The sequence below is a fragment of the Perna viridis genome, chromosome 4, assembly GCF_037379345.1.
Source record: "Perna viridis isolate PV_CMFRI_1.1 ecotype Kerala chromosome 4, ASM3737934v1, whole genome shotgun sequence".
NCBI classification, from domain to species: Eukaryota; Metazoa; Mollusca; class Bivalvia; order Mytilida; family Mytilidae; genus Perna; species Perna viridis.
In genome coordinates, this window is record NC_142448.1 from 19,292,834 (window position 1) to 19,317,079 (window position 24,246).

Below are 24,246 nucleotides of genomic sequence, written 5' to 3' on the forward strand. Positions count from 1 at the left end.
AGTTCACCAATCCCTTTTTCTTGTAATAATAAAAAAAAAAATGAAATTTTCATTATTTTTCCAATTATTTCCCTTGAAACTGCTTTTTTAACAGTTCATAATTGTAACTTTACAATACTAATTTTAATGTCAAAAATTCTTTTAAAATATTTTGAAAATATTTTTTTCACATCATTTAAACACTATTAGCTAACTGAATATATATGTATGATTTTACAAGATGATAGAAAAGAAAGTTCTGTGTAATCCTGGTAGGTATTATCTACCTTAACAGGCATTAATGCAATAATGTGTATGTCTTCCCATCTTGCCATCATTTTATTGTTTTTGTATTTATGAATTGGTTACCAAGGTAGCTTTCTTTTTGATGTAATGAGTTAAGATTTTCTACATCAATGGAGAGAAAATAAAAGTTATTCATTAAACTTAAGGGTCTGGTGTTTTTTTTTAATACAAAAGGTTTGCTTATAAAGCATTGGTATACCCAAATGTTTGCTTAAAATGAGAAATATACTAATTTTGCTGTCAAACAGTGCTGCTGTTGAGAGCCCTACATTTGTTTAGTAAATTAAAATCTCTTGTAATAAAAGCTGATTGAAGAGTATGTTGAGTCTTGCTTTATTTAATGTATTACCTTAGTATCTTGAAATTTGTTACATATTTTGAAGTATTTATTTTTCCAAGATTAAATTATGAGCTTATCATTTCATTTGTTTTATACCAGTATCTGCTATGACATCTGTTATGTACATATGTTTGTATTATCATCTTACATTAAGCTACTAACATGTGTACCTAGCTTATATTTTCTCACTATTGTTGTTTATACCTTGTTAATAAATGCTAAAAAATCATTTTATTTGTACTTAAGTACCAGTCTATGTAAAATTTAGACATGGCTAGTTCATGGTGATTCATGGTGAAGAAAAAACCCACTGAACAAACAATGCTCTTACTATGTACATACATCATATTTTTATGTAACTATAGTCCTTTCTGCGAAGAAATTTGTATTTTGGAGAAAACCATGCATTAATCTACTACTTAAATCAATTAAACCAAGAACAATAACTCTTGCAATGTACTAATGTCATGTACAATCTATATACTGGTAATTTTTGTCTCAAAGGCACATGGACCAAAATTAAAAACTAAGACTTTATGTGGTCAGTAACTGTTTCTGAATAAGTAATAAAATTGAATTTGGCAGCTTATTGACAGCATGAATCACCTCCTCTCTGATTTAAATAAAAACTTTTACTTAAATGTTGGGTTAAGCTACAATGTTGGAAATCTCAGCAAATTTGTTTGGTGTTTCTATAAAAGTAAATGGTGAGTTTTATATACTTTATTCCAATGGGTCTGAAAACAGTTAACACAGTTCACACTGTCAAAATCAAATTATTCAAGTAATGTCAAATAAATTAATACTGTAAAAAAGCTTCTAACTTTTGATAATAAAGTAAATTATTTATATCAAAAAATGTTTTAACTGATAACAAATAAATATACAAAATAATAACACTTAGTATAACAAATATCAAGAAAATGGCAACATTTTAATTTTTAATTTTAAATCAATTTACACAATACTGAGGTAGTCACTGCATATCAATTATGATTAAAAAATTACAAATTAACCAATAATGCTCTTAAATAGACATGGTAACCTAGATAAAAACAGTTGTGTTAATAAAATGGCCTAGTTTGTTTTGTTATTTATTAGTGGTTGTACAGGTTTCAATTAGGTAACATTGGACATGTTCTGGTTCCAACTGCAGGACTATACAAGTACATTTACATGGCAATCCAAGATACTGGTACATGTACTCATTACAACATTTTCAATAATTTTAATACATAACAATCACATTTTAACTTTGAACCTAAGAATGTTCTTCACTCATTGTGTATAAAGTACTTTTACAGTAGATATGAATGCATGTCAACATACTTCCAGACAGATTTTAATTTATAATTTATTATCAAATAATTTAAAAAAAATTGAGCAAATTTTAAGGCAGCAGTGTATTGAAAAAAAATTGACAAGTCCATTCAAAGTACATGTAGCTAAGATATTGGCAATTAACAATGACAACATTTTGATTTCCATTGAATGTATGTAAACATCATTCAAAAACTCATTTCATTAAAACTTTTTGTTTTACTTTATTCTAATATTTTTTATACACACCAGAATCAGTTTTTGGTTAGTACTAAAGAAAAAAAATTACAAATGTATTCACAAATAATGAAGATATCAGCAATTAAAACTGGGATGCCCTTTATATAAATTGTCACCTTTCACCATGTAACATAAATCAATAGGTGAAGTGATTCAAATCCTGTCTCCTTCAAAATTCTACTGTCAACAATGATTAAAGATAGATAACAATAATCATGAATAGGTGTTGGTTGAAATGGCTATCCATTTATAGCCTTTCTAAAGTAATAACCTAACACTAAATCCTGCAGTAAAATCATATATTGTCAGAAATAGTTAATAAATGTCCCATATTGATATTTTTGATACCTGTCATCAAAATAAATATATTTTTTTAAAAACACTTCTTCATTTTTACTTTAGCAACAGTGTTACTGATGTGACTATGTTGGTTCCCTAAACACCAATATCATAATTTTGCTAACTCTCTCACTGTTCTTTGTACAGATAGGGCAGATGATATACAACCGTCCAAGTTAGAATGTGTAAAGCCATCTCCAGCCAGAATAATCAATGGTTTCTCACTTAGTACTATACATCCTGGACTACCTTCATAACCTTTATGCACCTAAAATTTCAAAAGGATCAACATAATTTTTTATCAAAAAGTAATTCTATCAGGCTTCAAAACAATGGCTGAGGAACATTTATGGGTGAAATTTGACACTTGTTTTTCTGAAAATTGATCTTTGGTCACAGCAAACTTTTACTTGCTGAACAAAAGTGTTTAACCTAAACTTTAATTGTCTATATTTATAACTTATTAAGTCATAATCTTTTGGTCAAAGTAACTGATTAGTTTTAAAAATTTTACAAAACCAAAAATTAAATTATCCATTTCACCTGAAACACAATTGTCTATGCCAATGTAGATCCATGTAATGTTTTGATATTCTGAAGCACTTTTATCTATTTTATCATTATTCCTAATAAATTGGTGGGTCAATGTTGGTGCCGTCTTCACAAATTTGAAAAAAATGATCAATTTTGTACCAAATCTAAGCTATTTTTACAAAAACTTTAATTTTGAACCATGTTCGACTTATCATGACTTTACAAGAGCTAATTAAAAAATTTGAGTATGATAATGCTGTTGTTCTACACTAGTACCATTAAACCATTAACAAAAATGCAGTTTGGTAACATTCTGCAGAGTTTAGCTAAGATTTTGAGGGCTTCAGTCACTTTTGCATAAAACACAAACGACATATTATGAGCTGCAGAATTTTGTAAATAGTCAATAGTACCATAAACTAAAGACATAAACACGCTTAACATATTTATTTCAAGTTTACAGATACAGATATAACAATAAATATAATAAATAATACGACAAATAACTGTTATTTAGAAAACGTGTGTTACATAATACAATAAAATAGTTACTATCAGAAAAACAGATTTTTTACATCATGACAAAGCTTTGATGCAGTCAGTCTAAAAATAGCTACTATTTGACAAAAGCTACTATTATGGTATGAGAAAATCCTTCTGTCCTTTGCCAAACACCACACCTCAAAAGCCCTCTTCAACCCAAAACTCCTCAAATCAGAAGGATGGAGACAGATCTTTAGAAGAGAATTGACTGATGAAACCTTGAGCCTGTTCTTAAGATAGGTTTTGATCAGATTGTATACCTACTAAATCCCCTCTCACAGTCACCAGATGATAAAGCAGAAACTAGAGATAGAAAGGAGCTTGGCCACATTGGCACAGTCAAATGTAGAATTTTTATCTCTGTAAGCGGTTGCTCCTTGATGGGTGGTAATTTGTTTAGTTACCTTTGACCCCGGATCATGAGTCGAATTGAAGAAGTTCGTAATCATTGTAATTTCATTTCAAGAAGAAAAGAGAATCGTAAAATAAATATTTATCGTTGATAAACACTTCATAACTGTCCAGTATTGCGTTAATATTAATTGAAATCCATTAGATGACCAGTCCCACATCGGAGAGATTGTGTTTGTAGTGTGTGCATTTAAATTTCTGAAAATATATATATACACTGCTCCATCGGATCAAATTGATACAGGGAAGATATGTAAATGTATAGAAAGGTCTCAGCTTTATAGAAACAAATCTCAATAATCATTGCGCAACTAGCTGCTCACTGTTCACTTGCTTTAATAACTTAAAAATTTCACAAAAAGGTAACCTTGAACCCCTTCTGGGCAAGTTCATATGGAATGAAGAAACACTGGTTAAATACTCAAATAATATTCAAAGCCCTCAAGTAAAACACACTGACTGAGAAACAGCTGTTGAAAACATATATACAACTTTATATGATACAGCCTTAAACTCTACTAAACTTATTAAAAGCTTCCCAAAAAATAAAAATAAAAGAAATTCACCCAAAACATGGTTCACAGAATCTTGCCATGACCTTCATGTAACTGTACACAAATATTGTTCGCTTGTAAATAAAAATCCCAATAATGGTGAATACAGGAAAACCTTTTACTCTCTACGTTCTAAATATAGAAGGCGGTGTAAAGAAGAAGAGAAAAAATACAAAGCACAAATTTATGATAAGATATCAAACAACTTCAATAAGGATCCTAAATCTTTTTGGAACCTTATAAATAAACTAAACAGGTTATCAGAAAGCAGTAAAGATAAAAAGTTTTATGAAGAAAAATTTATAAATTTTTTTAAGGACATGAATTCTGGTCATTCAAAAAATAACAATTTTCATAAAATGATAATTTCAAACCTTAAGAATAATCTTGCAGAAAATAATCTCAATAATGACCACACTCTCAACGACAGAATAGACTAAAATGAAATATTAAAAGCAATAAAGACACTAAAAAATGGCAAATCAACAGGAGCTGATTTAATTTCAAATGAAATGATCAAGTGTACCACTATGTAAACTATTTAACCTAATATTCAATACAGGATCATTCCCTAAAATATGGAACAAGAGCTACATTTCTTTAATATTTAAAAAAAGGAGATAAATTAGACCTATCAAACTATAAAGGGATATCAATTACCTCTAATCTACGTAAACTTTTTAATAAAATTATTCATGAAAGATTGTATCAATTTATTGAATCCAATAAACTGATCGATAAAAAACAAATTGGATTCAAATCAAAATCAAGAACAACTGATCACTTTTTTACCTTAAAATCAATAATAGATAACTACAAAAGAAAGAAAAAGAAAGTCTTTGTCGCCTTTATAGACTTTAAAAAGGCATTTGATACTGTTTGGTGAGAGGGCCTCTTCTATATATTATCAAAACTAAGTCCAGAATAAAATTTTTAATATCATTTATTCATCATTTATTTATCAGACTACACGATCAGTTTAAGCAAAATTTAGTAGGCTCAATAGCTATGAGTGAAAAACTGTCATTTTTCCGTAAAATATTTATTCCGTCTAAAGACCCCCCATATATTGATTTATGTAAATCTAAAATAGAAAGATCTATCATCAGTAAATTCTGTTTGAGTGCACATGCACTAGAAATAGAAAGGGGTCGGTACAAAAAGATACAGAGAAAAAAACGTATTTGTGAATCATGTGATAATGGGAACATAGAGGATGAATATCATTTTTTCTCTGTGTGCACCCACTACGCACCACAAAGAAATCAATACAGAAAGAAATTGGACAACCATAATTTAATTTCTTCATCAAAACCTCACCTCACACCAAGAGACATAGCATACATATTAAACAGTAGCTCTATAGAAATACTAAAAATAACTATCAAATTCATGAGTGAATGTTGGAATCGAAGGTCAATTTAATTTAACAGAAATTATATTAATATGTAACATTAAAACTATAGATTAATCTGTTTTGATCAGATTTACACCACTGTCGCACCATGGTCATAAATTTAGTTTATATGTAATGTATATTACATTGTTCTGTTTTTGTTCATGCCATGACCATTTACTGTAAATGTGTTTGTGCAAATAAAATTGTTTATTGTCTATTTAAATTGCAAACATTTTCTTGAATACTCGGATTTATTGATACATCACTGTGATCTACGTCAAAATACATCAAAGAAAACAATCGATTATCATGCATAATTAGTATTGCGTAACTGGTCACATTGATAAATTCCGGGTGATTGTCAGGAAAAAAAAATCCAGAAAAAAAATGAATAAAACATTATCTTTCATCAAATAAAACATATTTTTCAGTCAAATTGGAGGTTCAAATGTATATTTTGATGTATTCTTGGGTATTCTGGGGGTATTCTTGGGTATTTCTATAGTTCGAGAAATGTCTCGAGTCAACTCAAAGCTTTTTTTGACAGTCGAAAATGACGAGCAGAAGACGAGTGAGAACCTTGGGATTATCTTTTGTGTTCCTACTGATCAAAAGATTGATAAATTGTTGTTATTTTAAAGGATTAATAACGATGCACATATCAGGGATGCCAGGTCAACATTATAATGTATTTCAAACCTGGTTGACCAGGTAATTACCAAGCGTGAAGTCATTAAACTTGTCAGAGTGTAAGGCCAGGTGAAATTATGTAACTTACAATTGACAGTTTTTAACAACATTTATATTTAGGGTGACAAAAATTCATCTGAAATACTTTTTGAATGGAAATTTAAGTGACGAAAACTATCTAAAGTATTTTCGTCATTTATGAAATCCTTTCATAAATGGTGAAAATGATGAGCGCTAGCTAAATCACTGTTCTACTACCATGTTTAAAAATTCTGCCTAGAAGGGGGCCAAAAAGTATACCTAGTCCTTCCTTTATTAGGCACTCTGGTAAATACTTAAATACAACTGTGAACCAGTATTTATAAAAGTGCTACCGGTACTTACCAAGTTAATTTGAACTGTTGTATGGCACTAGTACTAATAGTTATATTTACATCGTCTCTTGCTTTCGAATGTAAAATGAGAATTAATATTGAATGTATTGATTTAATTTCATATTTTTAGTTTACCTGAGAAAATCTCCATTTATGACTTTTAACCTCGTCAGGGGGAGGTAAGTCTGGTAATATTTGTGTGAGATGAGCCATGATCACATCTTTCATCTCATCTTTATCTGTCTCTAAATTTTTGAGACTGAATGGAACACTAGTATGTACTACTACAGATGGCCCAATGTCTGTAGAACCTGTTGTAATACACAATAATTCCAAATCAAAGAAGAGTGAGCTATTCATAATGATTAAAACAGGGACATGTGATACATGTTTACCTATTGTATTTTTATTAATGTGTGTTTAAATGTCAAGAGGGCATGCTTGGGTCATTACCACATGATAACTTCCTGCTTCATATTCTTAAATGAAATAACCACAATAGTTGCTAATGTAGAGGGCATTATTGATAAATTGACTGCCCTTGGGAAGTGATATTGCCTAAAACATTGTTAATGCCCTCATGCTCAAGGCATCGTCAACGTGTAGGCAATATTACTGTCCCTTGAAAAGTCAATTTAGTGATAAGGCCCATAAGCAACTATAGCATAAATAACTAAAGAATAAATTAAGTACTGAGGTGTTCAGCCCAAGCATTATAGAAAGGTGGGACAGGACATACTGTAAACATACTCATTTTTGCAGTTGCTAATTGTCAAGTGCTTATGTCAAGTGTACATTTCTGCGAGTATAAATTTTCGCAGTTTAAAAAAAAAAAACATAAGCTTTATTTAGTGTTAAAAATCAATTTGGCGGATACTGTTTTCCATGGTTTTCTGTCCACTGCGAAAATAAATACATCGCAAATTAGCATGTTTACAAGTAATTAATAAGCCTTTATCCCACATTGATCTCTGTAAGTCCTTTCAAAGAAGCCAGTTATCTATGCACAGCTTGAGTTCAGAATTTTGCTCCTTTTTGTAACTCAACAAACTGTAAAATATAACAAATCAATTTGTTCATCAGTTTCTAATACTGAACACTCAATCACATATCATTGCATCAGACTTACCAACACCCCTCTTTTTGTTGTCAATAGCCACAAATCTGATACAAGGATTGTCAGTAATATATTTGCCACTCCATGGATAATCAAGTGTTTTCTCTGGACCATAGTACAGACCTAAGGCAAACCTTGAGGAATATGATACGGCTTCTAACTTTTGCTGAATACTTTGATCCCTTTCTGTAATATACCATACATTTAGTTAGTAGGAATGAGTTTAAAACTGAAATAACTCAGTCACTTTTATTGTCAAGGTCAAAAGTATACAGTACCAGTAAAAAAAATTGAAGGAAATCAATTCTGACGAATCTCAATTAAGTCTTAATACTGAGCATCAATTATGAGGCTAACAATGTACGTCCAGTCAACCGGAATAGGTATCAGATAGGTTTGTAGAAATGGGTCAGGGAAGTGAATTCAAAGTGAAAGTGGCCTCTAAATTGGTTTAAAATTAAAATAAGCAGTTCATAAACAAAGAAAAAATTTCAAAAGATTATTCATAGTTTCTTGAATGGTACCCTAAATGGACAACAGTATACTTATCCTTCCTTGCCCCATCTGCTATTGTCCCTTTTTTTTCAATGACTTAACAAATGTATGAAATATGTATAAGTGCGATGCTTTGTTGTAGGCCGTGTCTGACTCATATTAGTCTATTAACTTATATAAACAATATAAATAGACTAATACCTTTTCATGCAATTCAGTCCAGAATTTCACTTAGTTCCTCTTTATTTACTTCATATATATACAAGTATCAACCTCAGGACTTGGGTGGTATAAAAAAAAATTTAATATACGTAATTGTATGTGTGTAGCAAATATCTCTTTTTTTTACTATTGAAGTTTGGAAAAAAAACTACTAGTATTTGATAAAAATTTAAATCAGTACTGATGACAAAATGCAGAATGTCTTGAGTTAAACCTACCAATTAACTGAGCAATAGACCCTTTTAATGCTAGGATCTGTGGTACTGGTATTGTTATAACAATTCCATCACATGACCTTTGACCTGCAGAATCAGTGACCTTTATTTGACCTTGATCCACATCAACAGCTGTCACAAGATTGTCTGTTTGTACTGTACTTTCTAAAATAATAGAGTTGGGTTAAACTACATGTGCAAAATGTAACTGTACATGCATACTTTCTAGAATTTCCACTTGATCATGAAATTAAATAAAATGCTTCACATGGTGCAGCTTCATATGACTGAACAGTTGAGACAAGTATTGCTACAAGTATTTGACACAATATAGAACTAGACCAGAATTGACTAATTGGTTTCAGTCGACCCCCAAAATCAATCCAGTCGTTTATTAGGAGATTTGGATGCAAAATTGGTCCCATTCACATTGATTAAGACAACAATGATGATTCTTTGAAAGGTTTTTATAAAAGTCCATCAAGTGAATTAGGAAAAGTAGGGAACATAAAATGGGTTCCTCAATACCATCTATCTGAGTCAATTGCAAATCTGTATTGCACTAACAGAAATCCCAAATTCATTAGGATAAAAAATCAAAGTTTATTTAAAAAATTATGAAGTGGGAGTGTAATAGGGAGTTTATTTATCAATACATACCAGATTTGGCAATGTAATATTTCACAATGGAGCTAGACCCCTTAGGGGTTACATAATGACTTGTTCCTTCTGCATGTCTATCTCCCTCAATCTTTCCAGATAAGGGTACCAGTAAACCATTAGAAAGGAGATCTTCATGGTATCTATAATGAAATATCAAACCAATATAAATGTGTGTAAAGGGTCTGGGTTATCAACAGAGCCAGAGACAGTTATTTAAGAAATGACTGTTATGTTTTTTCTGTTTATTTAAAATAACCTCAATCACATGACCTGCTTAGCGGGTTATTTTTAAGTGTGTACCACATGCTTTGAGGTTATTCAAATTAACTTTAGCATCAAAATATTAATCGATATTATTTCAATTAATTTTAGTATCAAAATTTAACAATTTCATTATTAAAAAGGGTTGAAGACAACAGTCACATTACAATGAAAATATTGAGATGATGGACAAAATTTTTTATCCTATCAGAAAGCGTGTTGCTTATGAAATGAAATTATTTGAGACTACTCAGACAAGCAAATCAATACTGATGACAACACAGTTATCTCCATTCTATAGAAACTTTCAAATATATCTGTGAAAATGGCATTTTAAAATCTTAAAAACACATCTGCACATCAGGACATGGACAAAAAAACTTTAGGGGTCAATCATTGAATTGATATCCTGAAATTTATGTTTTTCAATGACATTTAATGTTATAACAAATGTTGGATTACTAAAGAAATTTTAGCCTTTTCAATTCATAAAACCAAAACACTATAAACAAAGTGTTTATAGGTACATCTATAACTTTGGATGAAACTTCAGTTCTTCAGACATCTTCACTAGACAAGGGTTAAAAGATAGGTGAATTAGGGTAACAACAAAATTATCAAACACTAATCTGATCCATAATCATGTGAAGTCCAAAACAAACCTGGCAAAATATATATTACACCACAGGAGCAGCTGGTACCATAATGGTCCTGATTTGGTACAGACATTTCAAACAAAATCTAGGTTTTACCTTAACCTCTATCTTCCATTGCAGCGTGAAATTACCAGTGGTGATTAATAAGCATTTGCATGCTTGAATCATAATTGGTAAATCAGCAGTCAAATCAGGACAAAGAACAATTTACAACAATCATTACTCATTAACTCAGAAGAAACTGAGTACTGTGTAAGTTCTATTGTTTGAGGGGTACTAATGTTCATGGTTTTCAGGGGTAGGCCAAACCACGAAATTTAGTTCCCAATGAAAAGGAGATTTGATGTGTATACTGAGAACTTCATAACCATGAATTCAAGAATCCACGAACTTTTGTTCCTTCCCAAATTCATGAAAACTGGTATCCACAAATTAAAGTACTTTTACAGTATTTTTCAACCAAGGACTGATATATAAAAAGAATTAGGTCAGAGACATTTGGTGACGCATTTCCTCATACTCCTGATTCAGGAGTCTGTTCAGCAGATATTTATGGGGTTCAAGGAAATCAGTGTAGTTAGTTCTTGCTCAGGCATAGTGAATCAATTCAGATATATAAACACCATATGCAGGAGATGAAGTTATGTAGTTGCACAGATAAGGAAAATTTATAATATTAAAAGTAAAGTCATCTCTATTATCATAAATCTTAGTGTTGAGATAACCACTATTGTAAAATTTTAGAAGTAGGTCCAAAAATATGAAGAACAAGCTATTTCTAAAGTCTCCTTATCTCAATCTCTGGTGGACATATTGAAGGTAACCATTTACCTAACAAAGGGTTGTTCATAGACAATACATTGTCAATATATCTGTATGTAAAGTTAAAGGATTTTGCATCTTTTATATTTTCACTCTTTAAGAGATTCTGAAGAAATTCAGTCTGGTATGAAAATAAAAATAAATAGGCTGGGGAGGAGCACAATTAGTGCCCAATGGAATGCCAACTCGTTGAAAAATAGCTCCCCAATTGTGACAAATATTTTATCAATAAGGAAATCAAGCATATTGCAAATCTGCTTTTCTGTGAAGCACACTTTACCTTTCTGTGATGTTTTAGAAAATTATGTGGATTTGTAACCAAGAACAACATAATTTGTTTCAAATCATCAAAAGATTTACAAATAAGTCCTTTCGAACGAGATTTCAATTTGAAAGGACAATTACCCATGGATAGTGAAGATATTCTTTACAAGGGTACATTAAATTTAGGATTGGTACTTATACCTTCAACGTTTTAGCTGAGATCACAGATGCTTTACAGACAAACTGGAAAGATATTTAGTAAAATTTAACAGTAAAGATATGTTAAAAATAAATTTTAAAACAATTACATAAGTTTAATGCATCTTAAATTAGAAATATAGCCCCATCTCACTTTTGATGCTTTGCTTTATATTCTTTGGTGACTGATATATACTGAGCTCCAAGATCAACAGTAGAAGATTTTACTTTGTTACTGCGACTTGTTGACATCCTACCACCTACAAAATAATTATTTCATTACCAAATTTTTGGAGTAAGCATAAGAAAACACAACTTATACATAAAGGATACACCTACTGCCCTGCATTTGCTTGAACATAAGTATAACACATATTTAGCTCAATTGTTACACTTACATTGTACAGTATGACTGATACATAAGTCTAGCCAAAATATTCATATACCATGCATCTTTGGCTGGCAAATGAATGTTTGCATAAAATTGGCGGGTAATCCCTTTTGGGATTCTGTGCCCGGAGCTATTTTCTGATTGGGCCGCCCCTCAAACAAAAAAGATAACTAGAAGCTCTATAAAAAGCCTGCATTGCTTACCTGGCTTGGTTTTTTTGTACAAGTAGCCATGTTTTTTCTTGGAAAAAATTCTTAACACTCATAACTAAGGAAAAATTAATCAACTTTCATTGAATTCTATTCTATAATTCGAAATAATTAACATTAATAATCATAAAACATGTCAATAAACAAAAACAATGTCAACATTGCAGCAATTTGCTATATATTCGATTCACACAAAATGATTTAGAAAATATATGAAAAAAAAAACTTCTGTTTGATCCTTATGTTCCATTTTGAGTAATGTTTGTCTATGTATTAAAAATCTCCACATCAGATCAAGGCAACATTCATATCAAGTTTGGTTCTAATTTGTCCAGTAGTGTCAAACAAAAAACTTAGACAGATGACAATGACAGATGTTAAGTGATTGCAATGGTAACAACTAGCTTAAATAGTTAAAAAAATAAAATAAAGCCCCCCCCCCCATAAAACCAGTCTTAACAATACCCCCAACAAGAACTAAAAAAAACAAATAGTAGAATTATTGAAGCATATAAAAAGAACTAAAAAAACAAATAAATAAGAGACCCCTTGTTATAACAGAGACCAATCTAATAAACCCCAGATAAACAGAACCCCGATAAAAAATAAATTACCTAAGGGCTATTCTAAACAATAAACCAAGAAAAATACCCCTAAAATTAAAACAAACCAAAACACATTGTTTGTAATGTATATAGAATCAAGCCTCTAACTTGATTTAGTGTGTCCAATGAAACATGTGAAGTATAACGTTCTGTTCCGAGGTGATCTAAAATTTTCAAATTTCCTGAATGAAATTTGCTGCTTTAATAAGGGATTTAGTGGGCGGCCAAATAAGAAAATAGCTCTGGATACTGAATCCCAAAAGGGATTAAAATGGAGGGTTGCATGGCATGGTATAATGAAATTCAAACTGAACTTGTATCCAGAAGGACAATGTCTTCCAATATTTGCCTTAATTTCAAATAAAATACCTGTCCCACGACCCTTTTCCAAGACGTTGATTTCCATATTTATAAAATCTGTTCTAAGTAGCGAAGCCGTTATAGCCCCTGTCATGCCTGCGCCGACGACAAAAACTCTCTCCATTGTATTTGCTAACATGACAAATATAAGTCAGTTAAAAGTTCTCATCAAACAAGCTTTGTACAGCTTCTATCTTCAATGTCGAAATTGAGCAATTGGGGATAAAAGAGAAAAGGGAGTGAAATGGGGACAAACATTGAGAGCAAGTTATATAAGAGGAACGATAACTCGACCCTTCCCGAGCTTCGTACCAAAACAAATGATCATCATTTGCTATCTCTATGATTTGGTCGTTCTATCTACATCTTAGATGGCTAGATATTTGCAATATAACACAATGGATAACATATTATTTACTTTCATCATTACAAACTTGACAAGGCATGTTTGTTGTGATGTTAAAATTAAATAATGCGAGTTGATATTTTGCAATGTTCAACTTTCACTCATTATGAAACTTATAATTATCATTGTATTGTCATATTAGTTTGTAAATTGTGTGAGTTCATTATTTCAGGTGTTGTTGACAACACACAAAGAGACTCAAGGGAGCTGAATAACTCACCTTGATCTGTGAAGCCATTTTGCTTTGATTATGAACAAGAGTTACAATTGTAATGTTAAACTACATATCTGTGACAGAAAAAGAGCTTCACCTGATACAAACGTTTAAGAGAAGTCAATTTAAAACATGTTAACCTTTGACCCAGTTGAGCTACAAGGAAGTAATTAATAACATAGCAATTCATTTAACAGGAGATGTAATTTAAGTTAAACCTGAAAATCACTTATCGGTATGTAACACCAACTGTAAAGAAGTGTGTGTCATTCTTTCCTACATATATCCTATCCTATATGTTTTCTTCTTTATATGAATGCTGTTTTACTTAACTCTTTAAATCTAGTGATACTTTTAAGGAAACTAATCAGTTGTGGATGAATATTGCTCTTGACCCATTCCATATGCCTTATTAGTTGTCTTATTTTATCACTGTATTGTCAATTTGTTGTCATTTGGAATATTCACACATATGCTGATGACTGAATTTTGCCATAACTTTTTTTTAGATGACAGAATTAATTGGACAGACAATATACACAATTCCGGAAGAGATGCTACATATTCTTTTGTACACATGTTAATGTATTTACTGGCATAAAAGGTCATACTACTAAAAACAATTGCAATACCAATTTTAATTAATAAAAATAAATTATCACATTAAGCAGCATACAATAAATAGTTCATCCTTATAAAAAACATCCCTCACAAATTATCTCTCTAATATTTATCAGTACTATGGTCCAGTTATATAAGGAAGTATAGAAAATTTAGATGTAAGAAGATGAAACAATTAACGATAGAAGTCCATATGTGAGAAATTTATGTCTTAAAAGATTTTTAATTGATATTCTCATGTATACAGTTAGAAAGAAAGAAAAGGATCTATGAAGAGTTCAACAATAAAAGTTCCACAAATGGAGATGAAAAACAAGAATTGACCTGTTTAAACAAGCTTGTACAAATATGCTCATTCAGAAACATTAGAAATCAAGGCAAATAAAGTCTGTTATGGAATTGTTTGTGTAGGTATACAATTATTTAAAAATTACATAAATAGCAATCTGTTTCACCCAAATTAGTTATTTTACATGGAAGAATTCAGATCATTAATTTCATATAGTTCTAATTTGTACTGAAAATGAGAATTCATTAAAGTACCAGTCCACATAAAATTCAGACAATGCTAATGGTAAAGTGATTCATGGTGTAGAAAAACCCACCAAACAAACAATGATTTTTGAGTATACATATGCTATACTATCAGTTAATAATAATCATTTCTGCACTCAAATCTGCACTTTACAGAATACCATATGCTTTCATATCCAACATACATTCACCTCCCACTTAAAATAAACCAATTTAAACCAAATAAAGAATGATAACTCTTGAAAAGTGCCAATGTCATGTACAATCTATAAAAAAACCAAACAACCAAATGAAAAACCAAAACTGGTTATATGATCTATAACTGTTTCTCAACAAGAAATAAAACGTAATTTCGGTGGGTTTTTGACATGCATGAATCACCTTCTGTCTGATTTTTAGAAAGACTGCTACAGAAGCAGACAAATTACATATAATCCAACATAATAAAACACTTGACAATAACAATAAAGTTGTACCTCAGAATATATCACAGTTGATTGGTTTAGAGTTAACATATGTGTTAACAAATAGGTACATTAGACAAAACAAGTACTGTCCCACTAAATGTTCCAACACACAACTTGACAATGTATTAAAAAAAACAATGAAATATTTCCAATGAATAAGTCACACACTGTATCCTCTTATTTTACTTCCATCATTATATATCACACTGCATTCTAAGATGGTGAAACAATGTAAATCTATTAATGACAATCACAACAATGTACATCCCACTGTCAATTAGCACTAAATATGAGTAAGTGGATTGTCTTGTCCACTTGAATTATGAATGATGTCTTCACTACTGACAACTACTGATCAATGGTACATGGCAACAACAGAATTAAACCAAGATACTATTGCACTTATGATCACTTGGCAAGTAGATGGTCAATCTGAAAGTAAAATAATAAAAATTAACATTTAAAAAAAAATTGTGTGAGCTATTTCAAAATGTTAAAAGTGGATAATTTATAGAAGACATTTTGTTATATTATTTACATTCATGTATGCTTTTTATATTTTGAGCCTCAGCACTTTGAGTGGTCATGATGTAGGTTATATTTATTAGGGTCCATTCATCAGGTTCATATTCTATTCAACCTTGGGTGAACTTGAATTACCTGCCTGAGTTTTGGCAGATATTTTTTAAATATGTAGTCAGATTTTAGATAATTTTAGACAGTGCTTCACTTCCTACTACTGGTTAAATTTACATGTTGTAGTAATGTGTATTTCTATATTTCTATAATATCACATTAAATATATCTATCATGTCTATCATATTACTGAGTTAAGTCTATCAGCAAAATAGTTAAAGAGTTCAGGATGAAAGTGTATAAAGACATCAAAGATATTAACTATTTTTTACTTAGAATTTCATGAAGTTGGTAAAGTGTTTTCAATTCTTGTGGTTACGCATATTCATATTTATGAAATTACAGCTGGTCATGGTCTATACAGCCAATACAGTATTTACACAGTGTGAGATTGACAGATACTAGCCCTTAATATATACACCTAATATTTTTGGTAAGATTAAAATGATAATATCATCATTGATATATTTCAAACAGAATTTTACTTTTAAGTAGCCATCATTACTTTATCACTAATTACAATACATAATCAAGTAAGTACAAAAAATATTAATGTACCAACCTGCATCTTGTACATTTCTTTAACATCATTTAAGTCTAATCTCAATTCATCTGCCTCCTCTACTTTTTCTCCATACATCTGTAGTAAGGCATTATACCTCTGGTCCAGTTCCTACAATACACAAAAACAGTATAACAAGTAACAACACAAACCATGGCTGATTAAGTTAAACATTCAATGATAGATAACTCATGCATTTGAAGAAAAAAGGATAGAAGATTTCTACAAATAAGTTTTCATTCCTACAATCAGTGTCACTTGTATTTGTCAACAATAGAAAACTTACAAGAAACACAAACAAAGCTTTAATATCAGACCAAACACAGGTACTGCCTACTGTACTGTCTACTATGGAGACTATGCAACCATTTGTATAATGATTTTTAGATTTATTTATTTTTTGGTTAAGTCCAGAAAATACATTTTAATAGTAATTACATGTACATTGATTCCATAAATTACCTGATACTGCTCTTTTAATTCTGGCAACTCTTGTACTTTCTCCTCTAATGATTCATTTTGATTGGTTAGATTTACTAACTCTCTTGCCATGGATTCTCTTGTCCTCTCTAACTGTTGTATATCACTCTGTTGGAATATATTTAAATAAATAAAATGAATAAAGGATCTTAAATCAAAAACAAACATCATAAAAATTTCAAGAATGGAATTCCATGGCCTGCCTTAGAAGCATGTATGTTAAAAGTATCATGCAATAAGCATGATTTTACAAACCAACAAGAAATGCAAAAATGGACTAAATCAGAAATATTATATACAGTAAAATCCAGATTTGAAAAAGCAGAATTCCATTTTTTAAGCAGAAGAAAATCGTGCCTGATGAAAATATTCGCATGTGCTTCTTTTTTGTAAATTTCAAAATTAGTTAAAATAAATTAAACACTGAATTCAATACATGTACTGTATAACATTCCAAGGGAAATCACACCTGTAGTTGAATTATTTCTCCTTCCCTAAGTTTCAGCTGAGACTGAAGGTTCTCTAATAAGTTAGCAGCTCCACTCTGTCTTAAACTCTCATAAAGAGTGGTTTTCTGGTGTCCCAGTAGAAAATTTTTGTCAATATCATCCTAAAATTGTAAATTGAATACCAGAAAACTATTTTGCCATCCAAGGAAGTACAATGAGATATACTATGTGAATATCAGGAATCTTCACATGTTACAGAAAGCATTATTTCATAGTATCCAATGGAATTTGTATCTCAAATTAAGTAGAATTCTACAATACACATGCACTATTAAATAAAAAGGATACCTCTCCTATCTACACTAGAAAAAAATGTGCTCAAAGCTCAAAATGCTCCAAACTTAAATTAATTATTTACCTGTGTAAATGAAGCCAACATTAGATTTGGTGGTTCTGAATAACTACTAACACTCTCTGTTCTAGATATTGACACAGGGGAATGTGTTGAGCTTCTAGATTGTGGTCTTTGTAAATCTCTCTCCTAAAATATTGTGAAATATGAAAATGCTATACCAATAAATCATCAACAAGAGTTGAAATACTTTAAGAAAAATGACTAACTGTAATCTCCATCTTGCTATTTCACTCTTGAACAGCAGGTGTATTCTTAATTTTCAAAAAAATCAACATTATTGTGACAAAAGAGGTAATCATCAATCAATACAATTAAATACAGAGAATATCATATCATAAAGTTGCAGCTGTCATTGACATCATCAACACTAAATAAGGCATCAGATATAAATTTATGACTTCAAATATTGTACTGAAGTAGTTTTTTCCTACTACATCAAGTTAAGTAGGTATATACTTGTATATTCTACCAAATTAAATGGTACTTATTTTCAGTAAATGCAATAGACACTTCAACACACCAGTTGAGTTATCTGTTCCTGAGCCAAAAAGAATTTTTTTTTTTCCTGCTCTAGCTTGGTTTTTTCCATATCAAGTTGTGTTTCAAGGAACACCTAAGAAGAGAATACATATCTATAATATTAAAGGATACTAAATATTGTCCTTAGATTACAATTATTTTGACTGATAAAATTTCCACATTACTTACAAAATACCATTAATGTTCAGACTTAGAAATTTCATAATGTATATAGTCAATACATACAATCCATTTCTCCAATGAATGCACATATGTCAACGTTACATTATAATGCTTTCATATCAATATTGGAACCAAGAAAAATTATCGAACAAATTTCTATTGTATATGTATTCTACTTAAATAGATTTTCTAAAGCCTTAAGTCCTATAACATGAAAAAAACAACCTTTTCTTTTCTAAGATCTGCCATGTCACGTGAAGTCTGCTGTTTGAAAGCTTCTAGCTGTGCAACTTCACTGCAAAATTAAAATTGTGTAAATGATAAGTTCTAAACCTTCTGCAGTAAATAATCACATGATAATAAATTGGAAAAAGTGAATAATAATTATAAATATATGTTGAATCTTGGGTAGTTATCTTTAAAAAATTATCTTTTTTAAGAAAATGCCATTAAAAAATCCCAACCAACAAGGATGTCAAACAACATATTTGCAAGTGTTAAAAATTATAACAACTTGTAGCAAACTTCAAGTGTAAAAAAACACAAGGTAAAATAAGGCTTTTCTTCAGATTTTTATATAATTTAGAACATTTGAGCATTTTTTTCCATGGCCATTCTTGTGATCAGAATCCTGGGGAAAATAGCCAAGGTCCTTTGCTAATCAGAATAAACCTATAAAAGCTCTCAAGTCTGTAACAATCATCTGTAAATCTTAAAAAGAAGACAAGTACCTATTTTTGGCATCTTCTAAGACCTGTGTTTTTGACTTAAGGATTTCTATCTGTGCAGTAAGCTGTGACTTGTCCTGTCGTAAGCTACTGTTCTGTGATTCAAGGGAAGTAATCTGTGTATTTATATCCATCAGTTTCTCACTAGCTGATCTTTCCCGTTCTGTAACAGTAGCAAGCTGTGTCTGAGCCTCATCTAAAATCAAAGTAGTAAAAGAACAAGATTGAAAAACTAATACACAAAATCACATAGACAAAAAAATAGACTACTTAGAAAGTTTGCTGATGATTTATTTATTGTACAAACGCTTTTATTTAGCTTGTATAGAATTCAATCCTTATTATAGCAGAAATTGCCAGTATGTAAAAATTGAAATCATATCCATTATTACTGCCCAAATAGACATGAAAAAAAAACTTCCACGAATTTTCCATTTGTCAGTATAACACTGTAAAAGGCATCATAATACCGTGGCAGAGTCAAAATTTATAGTTTGTATATTTCAAGTACATAATATTTTTATTTTCATAATATTGTACTTGTATTGATATCATTTAATGTATTGCAAATACTTGTGTGATTAGTACATGTTCACTTAATACTATTTCTTTTAAGTGGTAGTCAAACTTCATGGATTTCATGGATCCGGAAACGGTCAAAAATGCCGGTCATTGACCGACAAATTCTGCAAATGTCCAACAACAATTTTCCAATATCGGACATAATAAATTGTCAACCTTTATAAATTACAGTCTGTGTGATTTTATTAGTGTATAAACATCCTGTCTACCAGTATCCTAATTGTTTATTGGAAATTAATTGACAGGTATGTGTCAATTTTAGCCGATGTGCAGCCACCTGTGACTGTGATTTACCTGTAACTGATTAGTCGATTGCATAATTGAATTAACGGTAAACGTGCAGCACCATTGCCTATACGAATTAATTGAAGTAACTCAGAGAATCTTCATACAATTATTAGTTCATCAATTCAGAAAAAAGATTGACAGGTCCACCACTTTCCTGCCGATCTTTCAGAGGTAACAAAAGCACATGGAACCGAAACTACGAATCAGTCGTAGTTTCTAATTATTAATTCGTCAATTGAATCTTTTTAACACAAAAGAAAAAGACCATTTAAATCAATATACAAAATGTGTTTGCAATTTTGATTTTTCTTATATAAAAGATCAACATTTTTTTCATCACTCGGAAGTTTTTGTCTGTTTGCCTATGTGATGAAAAAGTCAGAGAGATACAATGTTTTGTTTACATGTTAAAACGTCAATGTGTGGTCGAAACGAACTCGTTCACTCACTCTGATATTTTGTAAAAGACAATATGTAATGAAATAAACACTTTTCAATATTTATCTTAAAATAACTACATACGAAAGTTTTTTTTGAAGTTTATTTTTGGTCTGAGCATGTAAAAGACCGACAAAAACGTCTGCTGAAGTTTGATAAAATGCCAACATGGGCTGTCAAAATTTCCAGATCCTTGATGGATTTCTATCTGTTATTTTCACGAGTCAGTGTTCAGGGTCATTTCCTAATGTCCGCAGGTTTTTTTTGCTCCGCCTTTATATTGTTTTCAAGCTGTCAACATTGTTGAGCACTGAACTGAACTTAGAATGGTTATGATATCAAATAAATTTCCCATAAAAGCTGTTAATTCATTTTGACCTCTTTATAAAGGTATAATGTAAAAATAGTTGAATATATTAATTACTGCAAATAAAGATGAGTGTGAATGAGTCTGTTTATTTTAACATTATGTTCCTTTATAAATATGATTAGAGCATTTATATTATTTTTACTGCATTACGTATGTTCTATTTAGGAGGACATTACAACATACAACGTGTAGCAAAATATAATCATTCACAAGGCATTTGTACCTCACCCAGGGTTTGTAGTGAATGTAATATTTCTATTATTTTGCCAGTTTGGCACTAGTAGCTCTTCTTAAGTCACTAGAATAAGTTGTTAAGTTCTGTTTTATTTACATTACATATATTTTTTTTTTTATTTCACCTTTTACTTAACAGTAAATCAGCATTTTGCTGTATTTGTAAGAAGATTCATTTATGAAATATGTGCATTTTATTTTTGGTATGTTTCATGTTCAATTCAGTATAGCAAGTAATTATTTTGAATCTAAGTAAAAATCATTAAAATAGTATATTTTACATGTATATTATAATCTGGTACCATATACTTCAACAGGGAATCCTATACTTTCCCCTGTGATTTTGAGTATTTAGCATGCGTTATGTCCTAATTGTTAAATTGCACTACATATTCTTTATTGTTGTTTCATTGCCTTTAATTTATTGGGCGTATTTAACAACTAATGTGAATGGAATAAAAGAACCCAATTTAATACATAGTCACTAAAAGCCCTGTTACAATACCACTTACAAAGTCTGTCAGAAAGATTTTTCTCCACTTTCTCCCAGGAAGTAGACTGTTGTGCAAATGTTGACTGAAGATTCTCTATCTGTCTTAACAATGGACGAGTAGCTATAATGGACAATACAACAAATATTACTGGTATCATACATGTACTTTTACTAATTACATATCATTCAAATTAAATTCTCCTCATATATGCATAAGTTGAAAAGTGGTCCACTATCTAAAAACATTTTGAAAGAAATTTTTTCACATACAGATGACTTGTGTTAACTAACAGACAACACCAGACTTATATTAACTAACAGCCAACACCAAACTTATGTTAACTAACAGTCAATATCAAACTTATGTTAACTAACAGTCAACACCAAACTTATGTTACCCAAAGCCAACATCAAATTTATGTTAACCAAAGCCAAAATCAAATTTATGTTAACTAGCAGCCAACACAAAATTTATGTTTACTAACAGTCAACGCCAAACTTATGTTAACCAAAGCCAACATCAATTTATATTTATATTAACTAACAACCAACACCAAACTTATATTTACCAAAACCAACACCAAACTTATATTTACCAAAGCCATCAATAAACTTATGTTAACCAAAGCAAACACCAAGCTTATTTTAACCATTAACCAACCTGAAGTAACACTCTGACTTAGATCCTGATTTCTAGCCTCATCTTCTTGTAGTTGCTGTAAAGTAATGTGAAACATGAAATAATTTCAAATAGAAAAGAAAACTGAACAAAATTAAGAAGCAAAATGTTAACAGATCAGTGTTTTAAAAGGAGAGTTTACAAATATTATTATTATTTTTTAAATTACTTACAAAAATAAGTGACAGAAAAGACCTGAATTTCTTCATTTAATTTTAGCTTACAAATTGTAGATCTGAGATTTCTTGTTTCAGCATATCTTCTCTCCTGTTGTGCTCTTTTTCCATTCTTTGCATACTCAGTCTTAAGTCCTCAATCTGAAATTTAAACAAAACATGAGGTTGTGTGTTTACAGGATATCATATTTATTGAAAAAATCAAGAATCTACAACATGTTTGAACTAAGCTTCTTACAAATATGTTTGTATATTGTTTTTATTATACAAACACAGATTAATACATAGTAGTCTCTACTATCAAAACCATTGCACAATACACAATATTATTATTCCTATACAAGCAAACAAACATGTAACAATTAATTCAATATAAGTTTAGTCTTTTCCTAAGAGGGGTGGGGCTATTTGTGCTTGTTATGGGTGATTTCTCTACCAATAGGGTTAGGCAGGACTTTAGAGCCACACACTGTGCCTCTGCATTACAAGTTCCAACAACTACTTCCTAACTGCATTCATAATTTCCAAAATACTACACTTTAGACAGAACAATTTTAAGCTATTCAAACTTCAGAGCACCTATATATATTGTAGGACATTGCTAATGCTCCGTCCCTATCGACATTAGTTAAGATATATATAGAAAGTTCAACAAGCCAATCTACCTGTATGAAGAGTGACTCTCTTTCTTGTTTGAAGCTATGCTGTTCTTTCTCTAATGTGGACTTCAGTTCCTCTCTAATCTGCATCTCCTGACTTAGTGCTTCAGCTTGAGCCTGACTGTCCAGGGCAGCTTTCATCTTGTTTAACTCTGCTATCTCTCTGTACATCAATACAACAAACAAAAAAATACTTGGGTACAATATCACCTATGTTCCATTAATACAATTATTTAATAGGAAAGAAACAAAGTTACTCATCTTTTTAAGCCTAAGCCCTAATTACATGGCCAATACAAAACAGTGTATGCCTACCTTCATCAATACCCAGCTTATCATACTTAAGTGTCAGTCTCTTTTAGAATCAGGCAGTGGGTGAAGCATAGTATGAAAAAAAAAACACCATTTTGAATGTTTAATTTTACTACTTGCACCACCAGAATCAAGAAAAAAGACAAGATTTTCTACATCACTTTGGTAAATTGAGTTATAACTTTATTGAATTGTACTGAAAATAAACATTTCAAGACCAGATAATTCTGTCAAAAACCTCAATTTCCAATATTCTTTTGAAAATGTGTTGAGAAAATCCAGTGATGCAGAGAT

General features: G+C 30.6%; 2 protein-coding genes across 5 annotated transcripts in view; both read right to left on the reverse strand.

The window, feature by feature from the left end:
- Window positions 1-1,458: 1,458 nt before the first annotated feature.
- LOC148619205 (renalase-like) lies at window positions 1,459-13,745 on the reverse strand. Its single transcript, XM_088578867.1, has 7 exons — window positions 13,517-13,745; window positions 12,097-12,202; window positions 9,739-9,881; window positions 9,082-9,243; window positions 8,159-8,332; window positions 7,165-7,340; window positions 1,459-2,792 (listed from the first exon to the last, which is right to left on the reverse strand). Exons 1-7 carry the CDS (start codon window positions 13,644-13,646, stop codon window positions 2,634-2,636), a joined length of 1,050 nt encoding a protein of 349 aa, XP_088434993.1. The 5' UTR covers window positions 13,647-13,745; the 3' UTR covers window positions 1,459-2,633.
- A 1,001-nt stretch (window positions 13,746-14,746) lies between these two features.
- Window positions 14,747-24,246, reverse strand: part of LOC148619206 (uncharacterized) — a 29,839-nt gene continuing 20,339 nt past the window's right edge. For all 4 annotated transcript variants that reach the window (XM_088578872.1, XM_088578870.1, XM_088578871.1 and 1 more), the window contains 12 exons: window positions 23,647-23,803; window positions 23,030-23,122; window positions 22,788-22,842; window positions 22,146-22,247; window positions 19,725-19,917; window positions 19,219-19,288; window positions 18,812-18,904; window positions 18,295-18,417; window positions 17,897-18,037; window positions 17,410-17,535; window positions 16,948-17,058; window positions 14,747-16,181 (listed from right to left, as the gene is read on the reverse strand). In XM_088578872.1, coding sequence (XP_088434998.1) covers window positions 16,158-16,181; window positions 16,948-17,058; window positions 17,410-17,535; window positions 17,897-18,037; window positions 18,295-18,417; window positions 18,812-18,904; window positions 19,219-19,288; window positions 19,725-19,917; window positions 22,146-22,247; window positions 22,788-22,842; window positions 23,030-23,122; window positions 23,647-23,803 — 1,288 coding nt within the window. In that variant the 3' untranslated portion in view covers window positions 14,747-16,157. The remainder of the gene's footprint in view (window positions 16,182-16,947; window positions 17,059-17,409; window positions 17,536-17,896; window positions 18,038-18,294; window positions 18,418-18,811; window positions 18,905-19,218; window positions 19,289-19,724; window positions 19,918-22,145; window positions 22,248-22,787; window positions 22,843-23,029; window positions 23,123-23,646; window positions 23,804-24,246) is intronic.

Coding starts and splice junctions, on each gene's coding strand:
- LOC148619205 (XM_088578867.1), bottom strand. CDS start 13,646: ATGTTAGCAAATACAATGGAGAGAGTTTTTGTCGTCGGCGCAGGCATG. Junction 9,244..9,738: donor ATATTACATTGCCAAATCTG/GTATGTATTGAT, acceptor CTATTATTTTAG/AAAGTACAGTACAAACAGAC. Junction 2,793..7,164: donor ATAAATGGAGATTTTCTCAG/GTAAACTAAAAA, acceptor TTGAAATTTTAG/GTGCATAAAGGTTATGAAGG.